The sequence below is a fragment of the Pecten maximus genome, chromosome 16 (assembly GCF_902652985.1).
Source record: "Pecten maximus chromosome 16, xPecMax1.1, whole genome shotgun sequence".
Lineage (NCBI taxonomy): Eukaryota > Metazoa > Mollusca > Bivalvia > Pectinida > Pectinidae > Pecten > Pecten maximus.
In genome coordinates, this window is record NC_047030.1 from 25,529,172 (window position 1) to 25,546,460 (window position 17,289).

The 17,289-nt window shown below is 36.1% G+C and overlaps 1 protein-coding gene across 2 annotated transcripts in view; it reads left to right on the plus strand.

Moving 5' to 3' along the window:
* Window positions 1–16,300, plus strand: part of LOC117345114 (neprilysin-1-like) — a 66,708-nt gene extending 50,408 nt beyond the window's left edge. For both annotated transcript variants that reach the window (XM_033908073.1, XM_033908074.1), the window contains 10 exons: window positions 233–310; window positions 2,662–2,765; window positions 3,760–3,818; window positions 4,597–4,648; window positions 6,354–6,421; window positions 6,699–6,829; window positions 7,587–7,652; window positions 8,194–8,295; window positions 8,955–9,031; window positions 12,729–16,300. In XM_033908073.1, the coding sequence (XP_033763964.1) occupies window positions 233–310; window positions 2,662–2,765; window positions 3,760–3,818; window positions 4,597–4,648; window positions 6,354–6,421; window positions 6,699–6,829; window positions 7,587–7,652; window positions 8,194–8,295; window positions 8,955–9,031; window positions 12,729–12,828 (837 nt within the window). In that variant the 3' untranslated portion in view covers window positions 12,829–16,300. The remainder of the gene's footprint in view (window positions 1–232; window positions 311–2,661; window positions 2,766–3,759; window positions 3,819–4,596; window positions 4,649–6,353; window positions 6,422–6,698; window positions 6,830–7,586; window positions 7,653–8,193; window positions 8,296–8,954; window positions 9,032–12,728) is intronic.
* The last annotated feature ends 989 nt before the right edge of the window (window positions 16,301–17,289 follow it).

The window sequence follows — 17,289 nt, forward strand, 5'->3', positions numbered from 1 at the left end:
CCATTTTACAGTTATGTGTTTACAATCATATTGTTATCAATAAGGTCAGTTTCGGGCCCGTTACTATACAAATAACCAGTAACTGTATGACAGATTTATTCCAACAAGAACAGTTTTTTTATCTAAAAAAAAATATAAAAAATAAATATAAATGGCAGAACTGTGATACCAAGCTGACCTTCTACATAATCTAATCACAACTATAAACCAAATATTATTGAAATTTGAACAGGCTGATTCGATCGTGGAAAAGATTGGCTATCCGTCCTATATACTTAATGACACAGCACTTGACGATGACTACAGAAATGTGAGTATTCAATGAGTTTGCAGAATGAGCGTGGATTATTGATCTCATCCTTACTCCTCTGTCTCTCATTTTGAGATATTGGTCAGAAATCGCCACTACCATTATTCTTACTTTGAGGTAGTGATATTCCGAAAACATCGTTCTAATTGTTTGCTATGTGACTTTCCTTGCATTCAGCATAAAGGGCGGATTCTTACCGTTCCAGAACTCAGGTTCGTTTGCTTTTGCTTTTTTTCACATTTGCGAGGTTCAAATGGTCGAACGGCACAGTGGAAACAGATTTGCCTTTTACCTCGGTCATCTGCTCGACAATGTGGGTTTTCCCCGGTTTCTCCGGTTTCCTCCCACTTTAAGACCACTCGCCTGCTTCCATCTTGGCCAACCAGCGTGATTGACATAAGTTTATCTATCTTGTTGCTCAATTGATGTAAAATAAATAAAGTTTACGTTTTACATTGCGAGGTTCTTATAAATGAAATTTTACAGTCGTTTTTATCTACATGTCCGTGTTAAACTAGGATGTTACTCTTGCACAAAACAAAACTCATTAATTGGATTTGATATGTGATGTTCCAGTGACACCACATTGGCACCTTCATCATGCTTACGAGTGGTGAAGCATATTTACACAGACGTGCTAAGTGTACGAGATTGATTCGATTTCATTCTGGTATACTTCACACATCAGTGTACATATGCAGCAATGGTCATTAGTCTGATGAAAGTGAGAATTATACGCAAAGGGCAGTCACCGAAACGTCATGCATGAAAAGATACAGGTTGTATATCCACATCCAAAAATGGTTGTTATCTACAAATGTTCACACTGTTATTATCGGTAACGTAAAATATAGCAAAACATCAAAATGATATTCCCCAACTTTGCTCAGTATAAAATCATCAAAACCAAAAAAAGGTAACTATAATTCAAACTCAAAATCGTTAAAACGCGGGCAACGTATTAACATAAATAAAGATGTCCATGGAGACTCTTGAAAATAACATCGAGAATAAGCCAAGGTTTTCCGTCATAATTCAGTTTAAACATATTTAAATGATATTCAATTATCGGATGGGGTTTATAACAACAGCAATAAAAATATGTAATGTGCAAAAGCGAACAACCATCGTAAACGGTTGAATACGATTGGACGAAACATTAAAGTCTCAATATCGTGTAAGGGTAATGCTACCTTTACCCCGGCGATCATTTTGAGGAGATTACCTGAATGACACCTATATTTACATGGTCGGTGTCGTTGAAGGAAAAGACACTTACCCCTTCAGAACACCTGATTTTATCCTGGTACTTGTTAAATGATCTTCGTGTAAATCTAAATTGTGGAAGATGTCCACTATTGACGGAGAAATTAACAACACACTGTTGCGAGAGATGCGGGTTGATGAAGACCATTGGAAAACGTTATGGTCGACATCATGGTCTTGCGATATGAAGTCAGACGATTGTTGTCTGATGGTTCCGTTGTCACTATCCTTGTTCTCATTTTGAGAATGTGTTCTATCCCGGATTTGACCTACGTTTGTATTGCGGGTGTAGTCAGTGCAGCAGAAGACGGTTATTCTCTTCTGGAACTCATTGTTTTATTCTCCTGACATTGTACTTTTTCAGTGGTTTTGATTTATATATTAATATTCTAATGTTGTCTTGATTCATGTTTAGGTCACCTGAGACGAAGTATCACGTGACCTATACTAATCGCATTTTGTCCGTCGTCGTCGTCGTGCGTCGTATATCCGTAAACAAATTTACTTTTTCGAGATCTTCTCAGAAACCGCTGAACCAATTTCAGTGATATTTTGCAGAAAACTTTTGTACAAAAATTTGTGAAATAGGGGACTGAATAAAATTTTTTGAATTTCTATTTGAATTGATTATAATTTTGTTTGAATTATCAGTTTGTGATGATAGTTTGTTAGTTGCCTTCCAGACCCCCAGAGCTGAGGGGTTAGGTCAAAAGGGCAAACTGACTGATATTTCAAAAATCTTCTATCAAGACTTTAATGAGGTGGAATCAAATCTTCATAGATGAAAGTTTTTAAGGGAAGGGGTAAACTTTACAATAGTTTATATTGGGAAATAACAATTTTAGCATAATTTGCTTCATAGCCATTGACAATAATACAAACTAAAGTTTAGAATTTACCAATATGGGATGGTAACTTGATGGTATGTACAGACCGACCCTCAGAAGCTGATGGCCGGGGCCTAAAAAGGTCCAATGGACTATTTCAGAAATCAGGAGAACGTTAAGGCCCCTGGGCCTCTTGTTTACCTAAGTAGTCTTAAAGTTGACAAAGTAGCTAACTATACATTTTCTCCAACGTTTTAGGTTTATTTCCATGCCGATAAATACTTTGAAAATGTCCTGGAGAATATCAAGAGCATAGCATTGGCAAACATGGCGAGACTACGAGAACCTGTCGATAAAACAAGGTAAAGGATATGTGCTTGTTTGATATACTGAATTATGATAACGTTTCCAGTTAATGTACACGTACTAATATAAGATCGCTATCCCAGGTCTATACAACTTGATACGGGGGACCTCTCAGCGGGAACGTTTACTCCAGGACGTCTGTTATGTCGTCATCAACCAATTACCATATGCCAATCGTTAGACTGACCAGTCTAGTCAATCTGATATGCATTTTTTATGGTCATTATATATTGCTAGAAAGCGTTCTGCGTTATCCGTTTTTGCGTTTGAGCGACCAAATTAAAGTCATTTCAGTCGCATTCATAGAATATATATAATACTTCAGTTAGGAAGAGGTTCAGTCACTCATTGATCTTCCATTCACTCATTTCAAAAAGGCGTCCGCCCATATAAATACCCGACATAGTTACCCCCTTCTACAAGTCAAATTTTGTCCGTTCCTTATGCCATAGAGGTTTGTTACACTGTACATGCTCACACGTATCAAATGCCAATTGCGGACACTCCCTTGAGCAATTTAGCGTTATCTTAAACAGTCGGAGATAATAACTAGCTGATAATGGTTCTGTGTGCGAAGGCGAGGGTACGTGTGTATATTCGAAATCTAACACAACCCAGGAAGTTACATATATTATATAAAGGTATACTTTGAGGATTCGTTGAAATTTTATTATCGTTGTTTTTAAGTTATAGACTGATGACAATATGTATCATGACAAAGGGAAGTTGATGGTGTTATTTGATGTTGATATTATTACACACCAACCAACCTTCTCAGAGAGTAAACAGAAAATACGAATTTGAAAACATATTGATACAGATCCCGTCTTGCTTCTTATATCATCCTATTGTGTTTATATCTGTACCGCACGCGGAAACTAGGCCACGTGACTGTCGTCCGTGGTGTTAATGGCCGTTAATGGCACGACCGCGCCGTTTGAAAACTCAATAAAGAAAACCGAATGTGTGTACCAATGCTTTCTTTTTCAGATGGTCAACGACCCCGGCCATTGTCAACGCTTTCTACAGCTCCACGAAAAATCAGATTAGTACGTACAGTAACTAAAGTATATAATATATATACGTTGTTCATTTCTGTAGCACAGCTGGTCTCTTATTAAATTCTTCATAAATTTAGAAGAAACAGATTGGTTAAGGATCGAGACAGGGTGTTTATTTTGACTGAATAATAACATCATTGCCACAAGAGTACATGTACGTAGTTCCAACCTGTTACGATGTAGAAATATGTTACTTCCGGGCAGCGATCTATTGTTTCATGTCGATCTACAAATGTATTATATCAATCTTTATACGTTGAATTTATGCAGTCATAACCTCAGAAACCGGATATGCTACAATATGAACAAGTATATATACGTATATGACTTCCAAATCTAAAAAATAATCATTAGTTTTAAGATGTTGTCTCTATGATTGCCTTTGCTAAAAGTTAAAGTCCCTTATTATCTGTATTAGATCAAGTTATAGTTTTCTTACCATTTGAAAAATGTTTAAACAATTTAATCCTACTGCTTGAAAGATGTATTTCTATTAGCTTAATTTAATCTTAACATCTTTAGCAAATGACAATGTTGTCTATGGCGTCATTTTTACAGGCCGAAAGAGCTTAGTTATCAGAGGAACGAGCCTTGTGTATTGAGTCATACCAATTCTAAACTCATTAACTTAAATGTATTATTACGTTAAGAGTACCTGGTCTATGCCGAATCAAATAAACAACGATTAAGTTTAAGCTTTAAAAATGCGCCTTTCTGATAATCTCGGGGAATATTTACATTGGTATAATTTTGTCTTTTGTTTCAGTGTTTCCAGCAGGGATTCTACAGCCTCCATTTTATTACAAGGGCTATCCAAAGTAAGTTACTTATATAATAATAACTGCGACCTACTGGGGTCTATGTCTTTAAATCCGCCATTTTGTCATTAGAAGTGTATAAAATAATGAATAGAAAGGAAATGTAGCGATGTGTTACCTATCAATGGGGCGACATACATGTTTGTTTCCGAGCCTAGACAGAATTCGCTGTTTAGTTAGTTTAAATAATAATAATAGGCTTTATCTAAACTTGATAACATAATGAGTCAACAACTCGTATTACATATGGTCAAGTCATATATAATGTACATTATATACAATATTACTGCTATAAAATGATTAAGTATATTATTATGTCATACAATAGTTCCGTAGTAGGATGACAATGGACAAATATCACACCACTACAATTATTGTTTAAGCATCGCATCTCGTACTGATATTTCAGTTTCATTGTAGCCTAGTCAATCGTGTCAAGTGTTCAGCTTCTGTGTTGCCATATCAACACTACCACGTAATCAGAGTCGGCACGATTGACCACGTTCCACATTGATTAGGCCAATGACATATTTTCAAGTATATAACATATGTGAAAGTAAGGTGCGTAAAAGTGCGAAAAGGAGTGAGATGATGGATATTAAATGAATATAAGTGTTTAGCTTATTTTGATGCATTTTTTAAAAATCACTTCCTGGAAATATAAAACAAATTCCTGTTTCGACGTTCGGACTGCCCGGCCTAGAGGAAATCATGATCTTCCTATATGTTCATCGAATTGATGTAAAGTTTTCTGATTATACCATTGAGTCACTTTGAAATAGATGAAACAAAAAGTCACAGAGTAACCGGACGGAAGTTCTAGTTGGTTTATTGCAACTCTCGTTTTACAAAATACGAATATAATGTTGGTTCTCGACCACCCTTTTTACAACGAGTGTAAAATATTTTGAAAAGCAAATGAATAAAACGCATTTGTATTGAAATATTTCCATACCGACACAGATACGAGTTACTATGAATAAAGGGAAACAAATCTCATATAATACATAACAATATTCGGCTTCATCTTCCATTCTTCTATTCGTGGTACTGGTGTCTGGGTGTCACTTCTAACTAACCGATTACATTATTTTCTCTTTTCCGATAAATGAAACGCATTTACTTTGAACTATTTCTATTCTGACACATATACAAACTGTAACGAATAAAGGTAAACACATTTCGTATAATACTTAGCAACGTTCGCTTTTTATCTCTGTTTCTTGTGATTATTGATAGTAAAAAGCATGATACTGATATATGGGTGTCGCTTCTTACAACCTGATTACACTATATATATATATCTATTTAGTCAAGTAAACCGGACACACGATATCGCATTGAGTGATCTTAGTCACACCAACTCAACTTAAAGGTTTTTTTTCAGACCCCATATTGTTTATTTAAATAGTTGATAACCCATTGTCTATAGAAATATAAGGTTCCGTTGTCATCACTCTCTCATTTGTGATTGTGGCTTAACCAGGATTTGACCTAGATTTATATGGCGGGTGTTGTCGATGAAACAGAAGACTGTTACTCTCCCGGAGCGCCTGGTCTTGTTTTTTTTTTTTACATGTGTCCCCTTGGGAATATATATGTTTATATTTTGCATTTGTTTTTTTCGATTATGAGTTTGAATTATGGTTTTGTTATAATCACTGTATCCTTGTTTGTTATTGAATTGATTTTGTTTATTTCACAGATCATTGAACTATGGGGGAATCGGAATGGTGATCGGACACGAAATAACACATGGATTTGATGACAGAGGTTAGTACACTTTACTGAATAATATGCGTGTAAATTATTACTGTGTGCATGTATTTGTAGATTATTTGTTAATGTTCTTTTGTGTATAAATGATGTATGCATGGGTGTGTTTTTATTTATGTAAATATATCAGTGTTAATTGGATTATTGGAAGAACTGTGTTGCGATGTGAATATGTTGTTTATGTGTATTTTCACAATAGTATATTTTATGATTCTAAGAAACGAAGCATATCCTACTCTTTACTTTAATGTTTCGTTGTGTATTTGTTCCTTAGGTCGACAGTTTGACAAGGATGGAAATCTAAAACAGTGGTGGGATGACGTTGTGATCGAACGATTCAAGAATCAGACAAGCTGTATAGTAGAACAGTATAGCAACTATACTATGCCAGGGATAGGAATAACGGTAAGTATTAACATATCTACATGGGTATCAATATGGTCGGGAATTACGTATCTCCCTTACTATATTACATATTCTCATGACTGCATATGGTCATAATTTACATATCACCATTGCCATATTTGGTAAATACACAGTTACCGTATATGGTCATAATTTACATATCACCATTACCATATATGGTAAAAACAGTTACCGTATTCGGTCATTATTTACAAATCGCCATTTATAATATCAGGATAAATACTTTATATTTACACATCACCATAACTATACATTTTTTTACTTGTCACAATTATTAAACAATTGTATAAATTGTATCACCATTATCATTGGTAATTATTTGTATGTTTTCATGGTATATGTAGTTATTGCATACATTGATACAGGTAACAAGTAACAATAGATATCGAGATAGCAAATGTTATAGATATACGAAAACAAATATCGACAAAGCTTAACTCGTAATGAGGAGACAACTGAAGTCGTAACAACGAGATAGCGTAAGTCGTAATAACTAGTTAACATAAGTCGTAATAACTAGTTAACATTAGTCGTAATAACAAGATACATGTAACTCGTAATAACGAGATGATGCAACTCTTAATAACGATATATTTTTTTCTTTTGTTACTAATCGGCTTTCGTACAAAAAAGATACATGTAGCAAAAAGGTATATAAAAACTTATAATAAGTAGACATAGAAAGTATAGATAGAGTTAAGAGTGTTATACTGACTTCAATCTTACTGTTTGATAGCTGAACGGGATACAGACACAGGGAGAAAACATTGCAGACAATGGAGGACTGAAGGAAGCCTACAGGGCAAGTAGAGTTCTAACGATTCATAGCTAATCCATCTTTCGTAATTACAAAATTCAAAATGTCTAGATCTAATCTAACAATATTCCATAAGGGGTCACGTAAGGATGTCCTTTTGGATTAGCCAATCAAATGACTACTTCCAGAATTTTGAAAGCGAATTTTAAATGTTCGAGTTAGCATGACTAGAGTGCATAGTTTGTATAATCAATTTGTTTCAAGTCATTTCGTCCCACAAAGCATATAGCTATATGTACATGCTGTACAGAAATGGTTTGCTTCAGATGCATGCTGTGACGAAATGGTTGCTTCGATGACATCGACAAATTGACAAATCGCTCTGAAAGTGAAATACACGCATTCCAAAGGTCATCAGAGCTTGACCCCTTTTGGGATGTCGTTTGATGTTCATGTAACCTAGTGAGAATGACCATCAAGATTTTAATTAGGTTGAACAAAAGGTATACCAAAGTAACAGAATATATACAATAACAAAAAGTGATGTAAACGAAATAGTTGACATTTTGACTGTGTTTGTTGACAGGCATATTCAAAGTGGGAAAGAAGTCAGGAAAGGAAGGAAGACTTATTACCGGGACTTACACATCTTACCCATCACCAACTATTCTTTCTCAACTTCGCTCAGGTGGGTAGCCATATGGTTTAGTTTGGTTTTAGTATTGTTTAACGTCGTATCAACAGGTAAGGTCATATGAGTAATGTGTTTTGATAAGCTTTAGTATGTTCGTGTTTGTCTTCTTGTGATGACGTGAAACTGATGGCATCTCGATAGTGCCATCTCAATGATGCATGCTTCCGAAGACACTCAGCAAAAGGTTGAAGGAAATTCCGGAATAATTTCTGATTTACGTTTTATTTCTGAATTACGTTTCTGACAAACAGGAATGGTAGCTGAAGTTGCCACGACAAAAATATGTACTAGCGGGCATGGCTGGTTTTAAACATTTTTTAAATAATCCTAAATGTTGAACTTACAGTATACATTCTATATATGCGTTTTTCTGTGAATTGATATTTATTGTTAGATTATTTATATACTACGAAATATATATATTTTTTCTGTATATTGAAGTTTTTCGCTAAAAATCTTATCTCGCGAAGAAATTATTGGTCTATTTGCAAAATATTAATCCCTTGAACAAATTAAAGGTTTATCCATAATGACGTTGACGTTTATATATATCTTCCAGTGAATTGATGTTATTGCTAAATATTAAAACCCGTGAATAAGTTTTAATTGCATCTAAACATTATGTCTTGTGTTATTTCAATGCTTCCTGATAGGTGTGGTGCGGCACGATGAGACCGGAAGCAGCAGTAAACAGAATACGGACAGGACTCCATAGCCCAGGTCGATTTAGGTAAGTCCATTGCTACAGAGTCGCCCTCGTATAGACATGACTCCGTAGCCCAGGTCGATTTAGGGAAGTCCATTTCTACAAATCGCCCTGCGTCCGTGGTCCGTGGTCCGTCCGTCCGTCCGTCCGTCCCTCCGTCCGTCCGTCCGTCCCTCCGTCCGTCCGTAAACAATTCTTGTTATCGCTAATCCTCAGAAAGTACTGAAGGGATCTTTCTCAAATTTCATATGTGGGTTCCCCTTGGTGCCTAGTTATGCATATTGCATTTTGAGACCAATCGGAAAACAACATGGCCGACAGGCAGCCATCTTGGATTTTGACAATTGAAGTTTGTTATCGCTATTTCTGAGAAGGTACTGAAGGGATCTTTCTCAAATTTCATATGTAGGCTCCCCTTGGTGCCTAGTTATGCATATTGCATTTTGAGACCAATCGGAAAACAACATGGCCGACAGGCAGCCATCTTGGATTTTGACAATTGGAGTTTGTTATCGCTATTTCTGAGGAAGTGCTGAAGGGATCTTTCTCAAATTTCATATGTAGGTTCCCCTTGGTGCCTAGTTATGCATATTGCATTTTGGGACCAATCGGAAAACAACATGGCCGACAGGCAGCCATCTTGGATTTTGACAATTGGAGTTTGTTATCGCTTTTTCTGAGGAAGTACTGAAGGGATCTTTGTCAAATTTTAATATGTAGATTCCCTTTGGTGCCTAGTTATGCATATTGCATTTTGGGACTAATCGGAAAACAAAATGGCCGACAGGCAGCCATCTTGGATTTTGACAATTGAAGTTTGTTAACGCTATTTCTGTGAAAGTATTGAAGGGATCTTTCTCAAATTTCATATATGCAGGTTCCTTTTTGTGCCTGGTTATGCATATTGCATTTTGAGACTAATAAGAAAACAACATGGCCGACAGGCAGCCATCTTGGATTTTGACAATCGAAGTTTGTTATCTCTATATCTGAGAAAGTATTGAAGGGATCTTTCTCAAATTTCATATGTAGGTTCCCCTTGGTGCCTAGTTATGCATATTGCATTTTGGGACCGATCGAAAAACAACATGGCCGACAGGCAGCCATCTTGGATTTTGACAATCGAAGTTTGTTATCTCTATTTCTGAGAAAGTATTGAATGGATCTTTCTCAAATTTCATATGTAGGTTCCCCTTGGTGCCTAGTTATGCATATTGCATTTTGGGACCGATCGGAAAACAACATGGCCGACAGGCAGCCATCTTGGATTTTGACAATTGAAGTTTGTTATCTCTATTTCTGAGAAAGTATTGAAGGGATCTTTCTCAAATTTCATATGTAGGTTCCCCTTGGTGCCTAGTTATGCATATTGCATTTTGGGACCGATCGGAAAACAACATGGCCGACAGGCAGCCATCTTGGATTTTGACAATCAAAGTTTGTTATCTCTATTTCTGAGAAAGTATTGAAGGGATCTTTCTCAAATTTTATATGTAGGTTCCCCTCAGTGCGTAGTTATGCATATTGCATTTTGAGACCAATCGGAAAACAACATGGCCGACAGGCAGCCATCTTGGATTTTGACAATTGAAATTTGTTTTCATTTTTTCTGTGAAAGAACTGAAGGGATATCTCAAATTTCATATGTAGGTTCCCCTTGATGCCTACTTATGCATATTGCATTTTGAGACCAATAGGAAAACAACCTTGCTGACAGGCAGCCATCTTTGATTTTGACTATTAAAATTTGTTATCGCTATTTCTCAGAAAGTAATGAAGGGATCTTTCTGAAATTTCATATGCAGGTTCCCCTCAGTGCCTAGTTATGCATATTGCATTTTGAGACCAATCAGAAAACAACATGGCCGACAGGCAGCCATCTCGGATTTTGACAATTGAAGTTTGTTATCGCTATTTCTGTGAAAGTACTGAAGGGATCTTTTTCAAATTTCATATGTAGGTTCCCCTCAGTGCCTAGTTTTGCATATTGGGACCAATACGAAAACAACATGGCCGACAGACAGCCATTATAGCTAAATCTTAAATTCTGTATATAGGTTCCCCTTGTTTGAAAAGTACTAGAGGGCTGTTTCTGAATTTACACAGATAAGTAAGACTTAGAGGAAGGGAAAAGTAGGGAAAAGATCAATCTGACATGGAACCTATAAAGATCATTCAATGGTGGGCGCCAAGATCCCTCTGGGATCTCTTGTTTAAATAATCCTAAATGTTGAACTTACAGTATACATTCTATATATGCGTTTTTCTGTGAATTGATATTTATTGTTAGATTATTTATATACTACGAAATATATATTGTTTCTGTATATTGAAGTTTTTCGCTTAAAATCTTATCTCGCGAAGAAATTATTGGTCTATTTGCAAAATATTAATCCCTTGAACAAATTAAAGGTTCATCCCTAATGACATTGACGCCATGCAAACAGTTTGTTTATAAATATATCTTCCAGTGAATTGATGTTATTGCTAAATATTAAAACCCGTGAATAAGCTTTAATTGTATCTAAACATTATATCTTTTGTTATTTCAATGCTTCCTGATAGGTGTGGTGCGGCACGATGAGACCGGAAGCAGCAGTAAACAGAATACGGACAGGACTCCATAGCCCAGGTCGATTTAGGTAAGTCCATTTCTACAGATTCGCACTTGTCTAGGACGGGACTCCATAGGCGGGGGCGATTTAGGTAAAATTTCTATAGACTCGCCCTCGTGTAGGACAAGACTATTTAAGTCGATTTAGGTAAACCTCTCCATGGTATAGTCTGAGAAATATACCTTATCTCTTCCTAATGTAGGTTTCCTCTCCATGGTATAGTCTGAGAAATATACCTTATCTCTTCCTAATGTAGGTTTCCTCTCCAAGGTATAATCTGAGAAATATACCTTATATCTTCCTAATGTAGGTTTCCTCTCCATAGTATAATCTGAGAAATATACATTATCTCTTCCTAATGTAGGTTTCCTCTCCATGGTATTGTCTGAGAAATATACATTATCTCTTCCTAATGTAGGTTTCCTCTCCATGGTATAGTCTGAAAAATATACATTATCTCTTCCTAATGTAGATTTCCTCTCCAAGGTATAATCTGAGAAATATACTTTATCTCTTCCTAATGTAGGTTTCCTCTCCAAGGTAAAGTATGAGAAATATACATTATCTCTTCCTAATGTAGGTTTCCTCTCCATGGTATAATCTGAGAAATATACCTTATCTCTTCCTAATGTAGGTTTCCTCTCCAAGGTATAATCTGAGAAATATACCTTATCTCTTCCTAATGTAGGTTTCCTCTCCAGAGTCTAGTCTGTGGTAGATGCTGTTATCGTACCAAGTGTAGGATACATCTTAATAACTTAAATTTCTTAAATAATCGACACTTAATACATAACTCGTAGAAGTTAAATAAGGATGAATTATTCCCATACCTCGAGTTACAATTTCTGTTTCATTAGATTTCTGTGACAGACAGCTATTGTATCTGTTCTTCCGGAGTCAAAAAGGGGCGATGAGGAAAAAGGCTGCCACTGGCAAATTTAGCCGCTTCTTGAAGTAGTAACGATTGGACAATGATATAATCAAAATTTAACATTTTGGAATTTCAAACTTTAAATGCATTAAATCCAACATTGCTATTACACTGAACATTCATATATTTCAAATTTGACATTTTTGATTTTAAACTTGGCCTTGTCTGTTTTCAGGGTAATCGGTACACTACAGAACTCCAAAGAATTTTCACAAGTCTTCAACTGTCCAGCTGGATCTTACATGAATCCAGTAAATAAATGCGAGGTATGGTGAGGCGCAACAATTCTGGAGAGGATATACCTTTCACAACGGACAGAGCCAGTTATGGAGCTGTGGTAGAACGCTGTCACGTGGTTGTGACGTCATCAACTACTGAACGGGCGATGGTGGTTCCATAATGCACAGCAATAGCACATTGTGACATTGTGAGGGAATATTGGGTAATTCATGAGGCCAGGGTCAGTGTCAAAGTTGGAAACACCGACAGTTGTTAACGGTATGACGTTTAATGGAATTTGGACGACTGCCCTTCACTGAGAATGTAATGAATGCTGGGACAGTTAAAATGGTTTGATTGGTCAATGATTACGAACATGGCGACTGTTTGAATCGGCTGCAGTGTGAACTACCGGATTAGATGTATTTTGAGTTTTGAGATTGTGAACTATGTAGATCATGATTTTTAGGCTGCATGAGTTGATGGAAGTGTTGACCGAGTAAATATCAATCAAATATACATGTATTTTAAAAACAATATTATTTATAACAAGTGAAATCAGCTGTGGGTGATGAGCGTTTGCAGCGCAGGAATAACATGGAATATAAAAATCATTTTTGTCAAAATATCTTCATATTTGATTTGCATAGAAAATATTTCACACATTTTAGAGATGATAATGCTAGGATCTTCAACAACTTTCTGAATCGATAAAATCTAGAAATTAATGCAAGCTTAATTGGAAGATGTAATTTTCTTGTTTGGGACTTGAGGCAAAAAGGTATGTCGATAAGAGAAGATTGCACGATAGATTAAAAGACTCTTTTCTTTTCTGATAAACCTATGAGTGGTCTAAAGAAAGACAATTTAGAAGAACACGTTTTTTTCACGTGTAGATATTTATACAATTTCCATGTTACAGTTGAATTTTGCTCGCAAATTAACAGAAAATGATTTGTGTTGTTTGATTGAATGTTTGATTTTCCTGTATATATTACGTTTAAATATCCCAAATTAAAAGCAGATACAGCACATATTTGATACAGAGGTACATATCGCTGTTGTTGGAACTTTACTAAAGATTCATGTAAATAGTAAGTAAAATAATAAACTTTGTGAAGTCAATATAATTTGTTGTACATATTGTAATTGTTATGTAAATTACACTTGTATATAAACCTCTGATCATAAAAATGTTATTGAGCATTCTATATTGTGAATGCTATTTTTTTCACGGAAACTGTTGAAGTTGTACCTTGGATTTACCCGACAATAATATATGCTTCAACAGCAACTAGCTGTACATACCATAATAGTGACATTGACCATGTTGATCATGTAGAGTTTGTCTGATTTTTGTCAGATTTCAGTTTCGAAAATCGATAACATTAAAAGGTAATTTTTCAGTTTAAAATTATAAGTTTATTTCTGGCAAAATACGAAAATTCACGATTTTCACAATATTTTTAAAGATGATGTATATAAAATAGTCTATAATATGTTGGTGAGTAGTATTGAAGTCCATGTGTTAGAGTTCATTGTCACACTAATTGTACATTACCGTTGAATTTAAAGTTTTATGTGTATTGTAAATATGGTTTCACTTCATCATTTAGATATTTTAATACCGGTATTGGGACACATGGCCCTTCTATTACACATTACCTGTATTTACCTCAATCGGGGCATTAACTCGTCGTCCCTGCTGTTCTTTAGCCAATCAACGTATACTTTCTGACAACACCGCGTTGTCCTGGCCAATCAGCGTTATACTTTCTGACAACAACGCGTTTCCCTAGCCAATCAGCGTTGCACTTTCTGACAACAACGCGTTACACTAGTCAATCAGTGTCAGGCTTTCAGACAACACTGCGTTAATCTAGCCAATTATGGACTCTTTGTGAGGTCATTATGGTGTCGGTATAACACCTTATTAACCGAATAAAAGTTCCTTAGTTCTTATATTAGTATTATTATGAACCTTGTTTGCAAAAGGTGGAATTCTATTTTATTTATCTTCATATGTGTAACAGGAAATTAACACTGGGGCATTCTTTGTGACGTCACAATGATAATGGCGTCATTAGCGTAATATTTGATGTTTCTGTAAAAAGAAACGTCAGATTAACATCATAAAACTTTGACCTCCACGTGACCATGTTTTAGCCAATGAGAACAGAAAAATCGGACGTAATGTCAAAGTTTGTCATAGCCCTTGCCACTCAATTCCCATGGGGATTTTGATGAACCTTCGCACAATGATATAAAGGATCATACTATCTCGGACAAGTTTCAGGGATTTTTGGTCAAGGTCAAGGTCACTGTTACTACCGGGTGCTTTAACAATGCCAGTGTGATTGTTCCTTGTACGAGCTAGCGCTCAGCATATCCAAATGCTACCCCCGCTCATTTACTATTACTGAATATACCTCTCAAATATTCTCTAATATCACCGAAATATATAACTTAAGCATTGTCCATTATTTTCATTGTTAACATCTAAAACATAGAAGGTTTTGATACTAAAACGAACGTATTCTCGTGGTATTCTTATTTTAGCGGAATATCGCGCTAAATAATGATTTCACTAGTCAAAGTCTCGTCACATTGGTTTGAACCTAATATTTTGTGGATCCGTCAGGTCATCAATTTGTCAATCTATCAAAATATAATAATGGGCTTAAATCAGAGTACGTCGAAATGTGTGCGTTCACAGTACTACCGAGTCGGGGGGTTTGTCTGTAATTGTAGTATTTTTATTTAACATTGTTGATGGACTCCGTGTTACTATTGACAACACATTTAGTACATATGTACAAAAAGGTCTGTAAAATAATGTGACATGGTACTAAAATACTATAAAATGTACATAGAACGTGATTTACTATGAGTTTAAAGGGCCCGGAATCACTGTCACGAATTGATGCTACGAGTCGCCACGAGTACTGATGGGTTCAAACGTAGATAATCACCCACGAATTTGCGGAATAATCGGGCGATGGGAAAATATCTCTTCTATTATGAAATTTACAATATTTTTAGATTGGAACTTGAGCAAATTCATTATGATTTCGTTACAATTCTTAGCAAGCGATAAGTGGTCTATGACGATACTTCGAGGTTAGCGAAGTTGAAGAGATGTACGGGTGAAAGCGAGGTGTGGCGTCTTGTGCGAAAATGTTGGAAGCCATGTCTCTTAATCAACAATATGTTAATGTGTTGGTTTTGTGTATCAATTTTGCGGGATGCCATACCTCGTAGTCATGTCGAAGACAACACGTCCGGAAGTTGTCATTCCAACTCGCTACATGTCGGGCACATGTCGAAAGAGATGAGATAATAGGTCTGTCCTAAAGACATGATATCGATATAACAACAAACACCGCACAGGTCTAAGGACGAGACACGTGGCCCAATATCGTGACAGCGTTATCCGACCCTTGTATATTGTGGCTTGTTTTCTGTCGCTGCGATCCATCCTATATACATCATGTTGTAAAATATATTAAAACGATTTTAAAAGCGAAACTTTTTTTGATGTTTCTATCAATGGCGTCCTGTATAACACTATTTTATGAAATCCACTGTAATTGTATTCGGGTAAGCTATCAAAATTATGACTGTCCATGAAAGGTTCATTAAGCCCTTGGCTGGATGGTTTGTTCGCCCTTGTTTGTACGGCGGGTGTCGTCAATGAGGCAGAAGACGCTCACTCCTCCGGAACTGGACTTGGTCCCCTTGTACTTTTTCACGGGTCTCTGCACGTGCAGCTCTAACTGTTCATTCATAGCTTTCCCTCGAATTGTTGATTATTTGAGTTGGAATTATGGTTATATTATTGTATTTTTTATTTACCTAATTTTTTTTTTTTTTGCTCACCAAAAACTTCAACTCTATGAAATATGACGCAAAGAAAATTTGATATAGGATATCACAACAGTCTCTTATCATTACTGCTGAATGTAACAGAAATAAAAATATCAAAACCGTTATTCGAACTTAAAATCAACAAAAAAAGTGGGCAGAATATAGTACAAAAGGAAGAGGATTAAAACAAGCCCCAAACCCTGGTTTCATCAACATTCATTAACTTTTGGAAATTATCCAGCTGATTTTTCCCATCGAAAAGCATTAAATCTTACAGGTTACAGTACTTTCCCATAATTTGGTTTATTTTATTTTACGTCCTATTAACAGCCAGGGTCAATTAAGGACATGTCAGATTAAGGAGGTGGAGGAAAGCCGGAGTACCCTGGAGAAAAACCACCGGCCTACGGTCAGTACCTGGCAACTGCCCCACTTGGGTTTCAAACTAGTGACCCAGAGGTGGAGGGCTAGTGATAAAGTGTCGGGACGCCTTAACCAATCTGCCACCTATGAGCAATTTTTTAAGCAGGCAAATGTCCTTGAGTTAAGGAATATGGATGTTGTAGTCAGGTCGTACGTTCTGGAAGATTAAGCGTTTTCTAGATCACATCTCAACATTGTCATTGTCAACAGACGGGTGCCACCGAGGT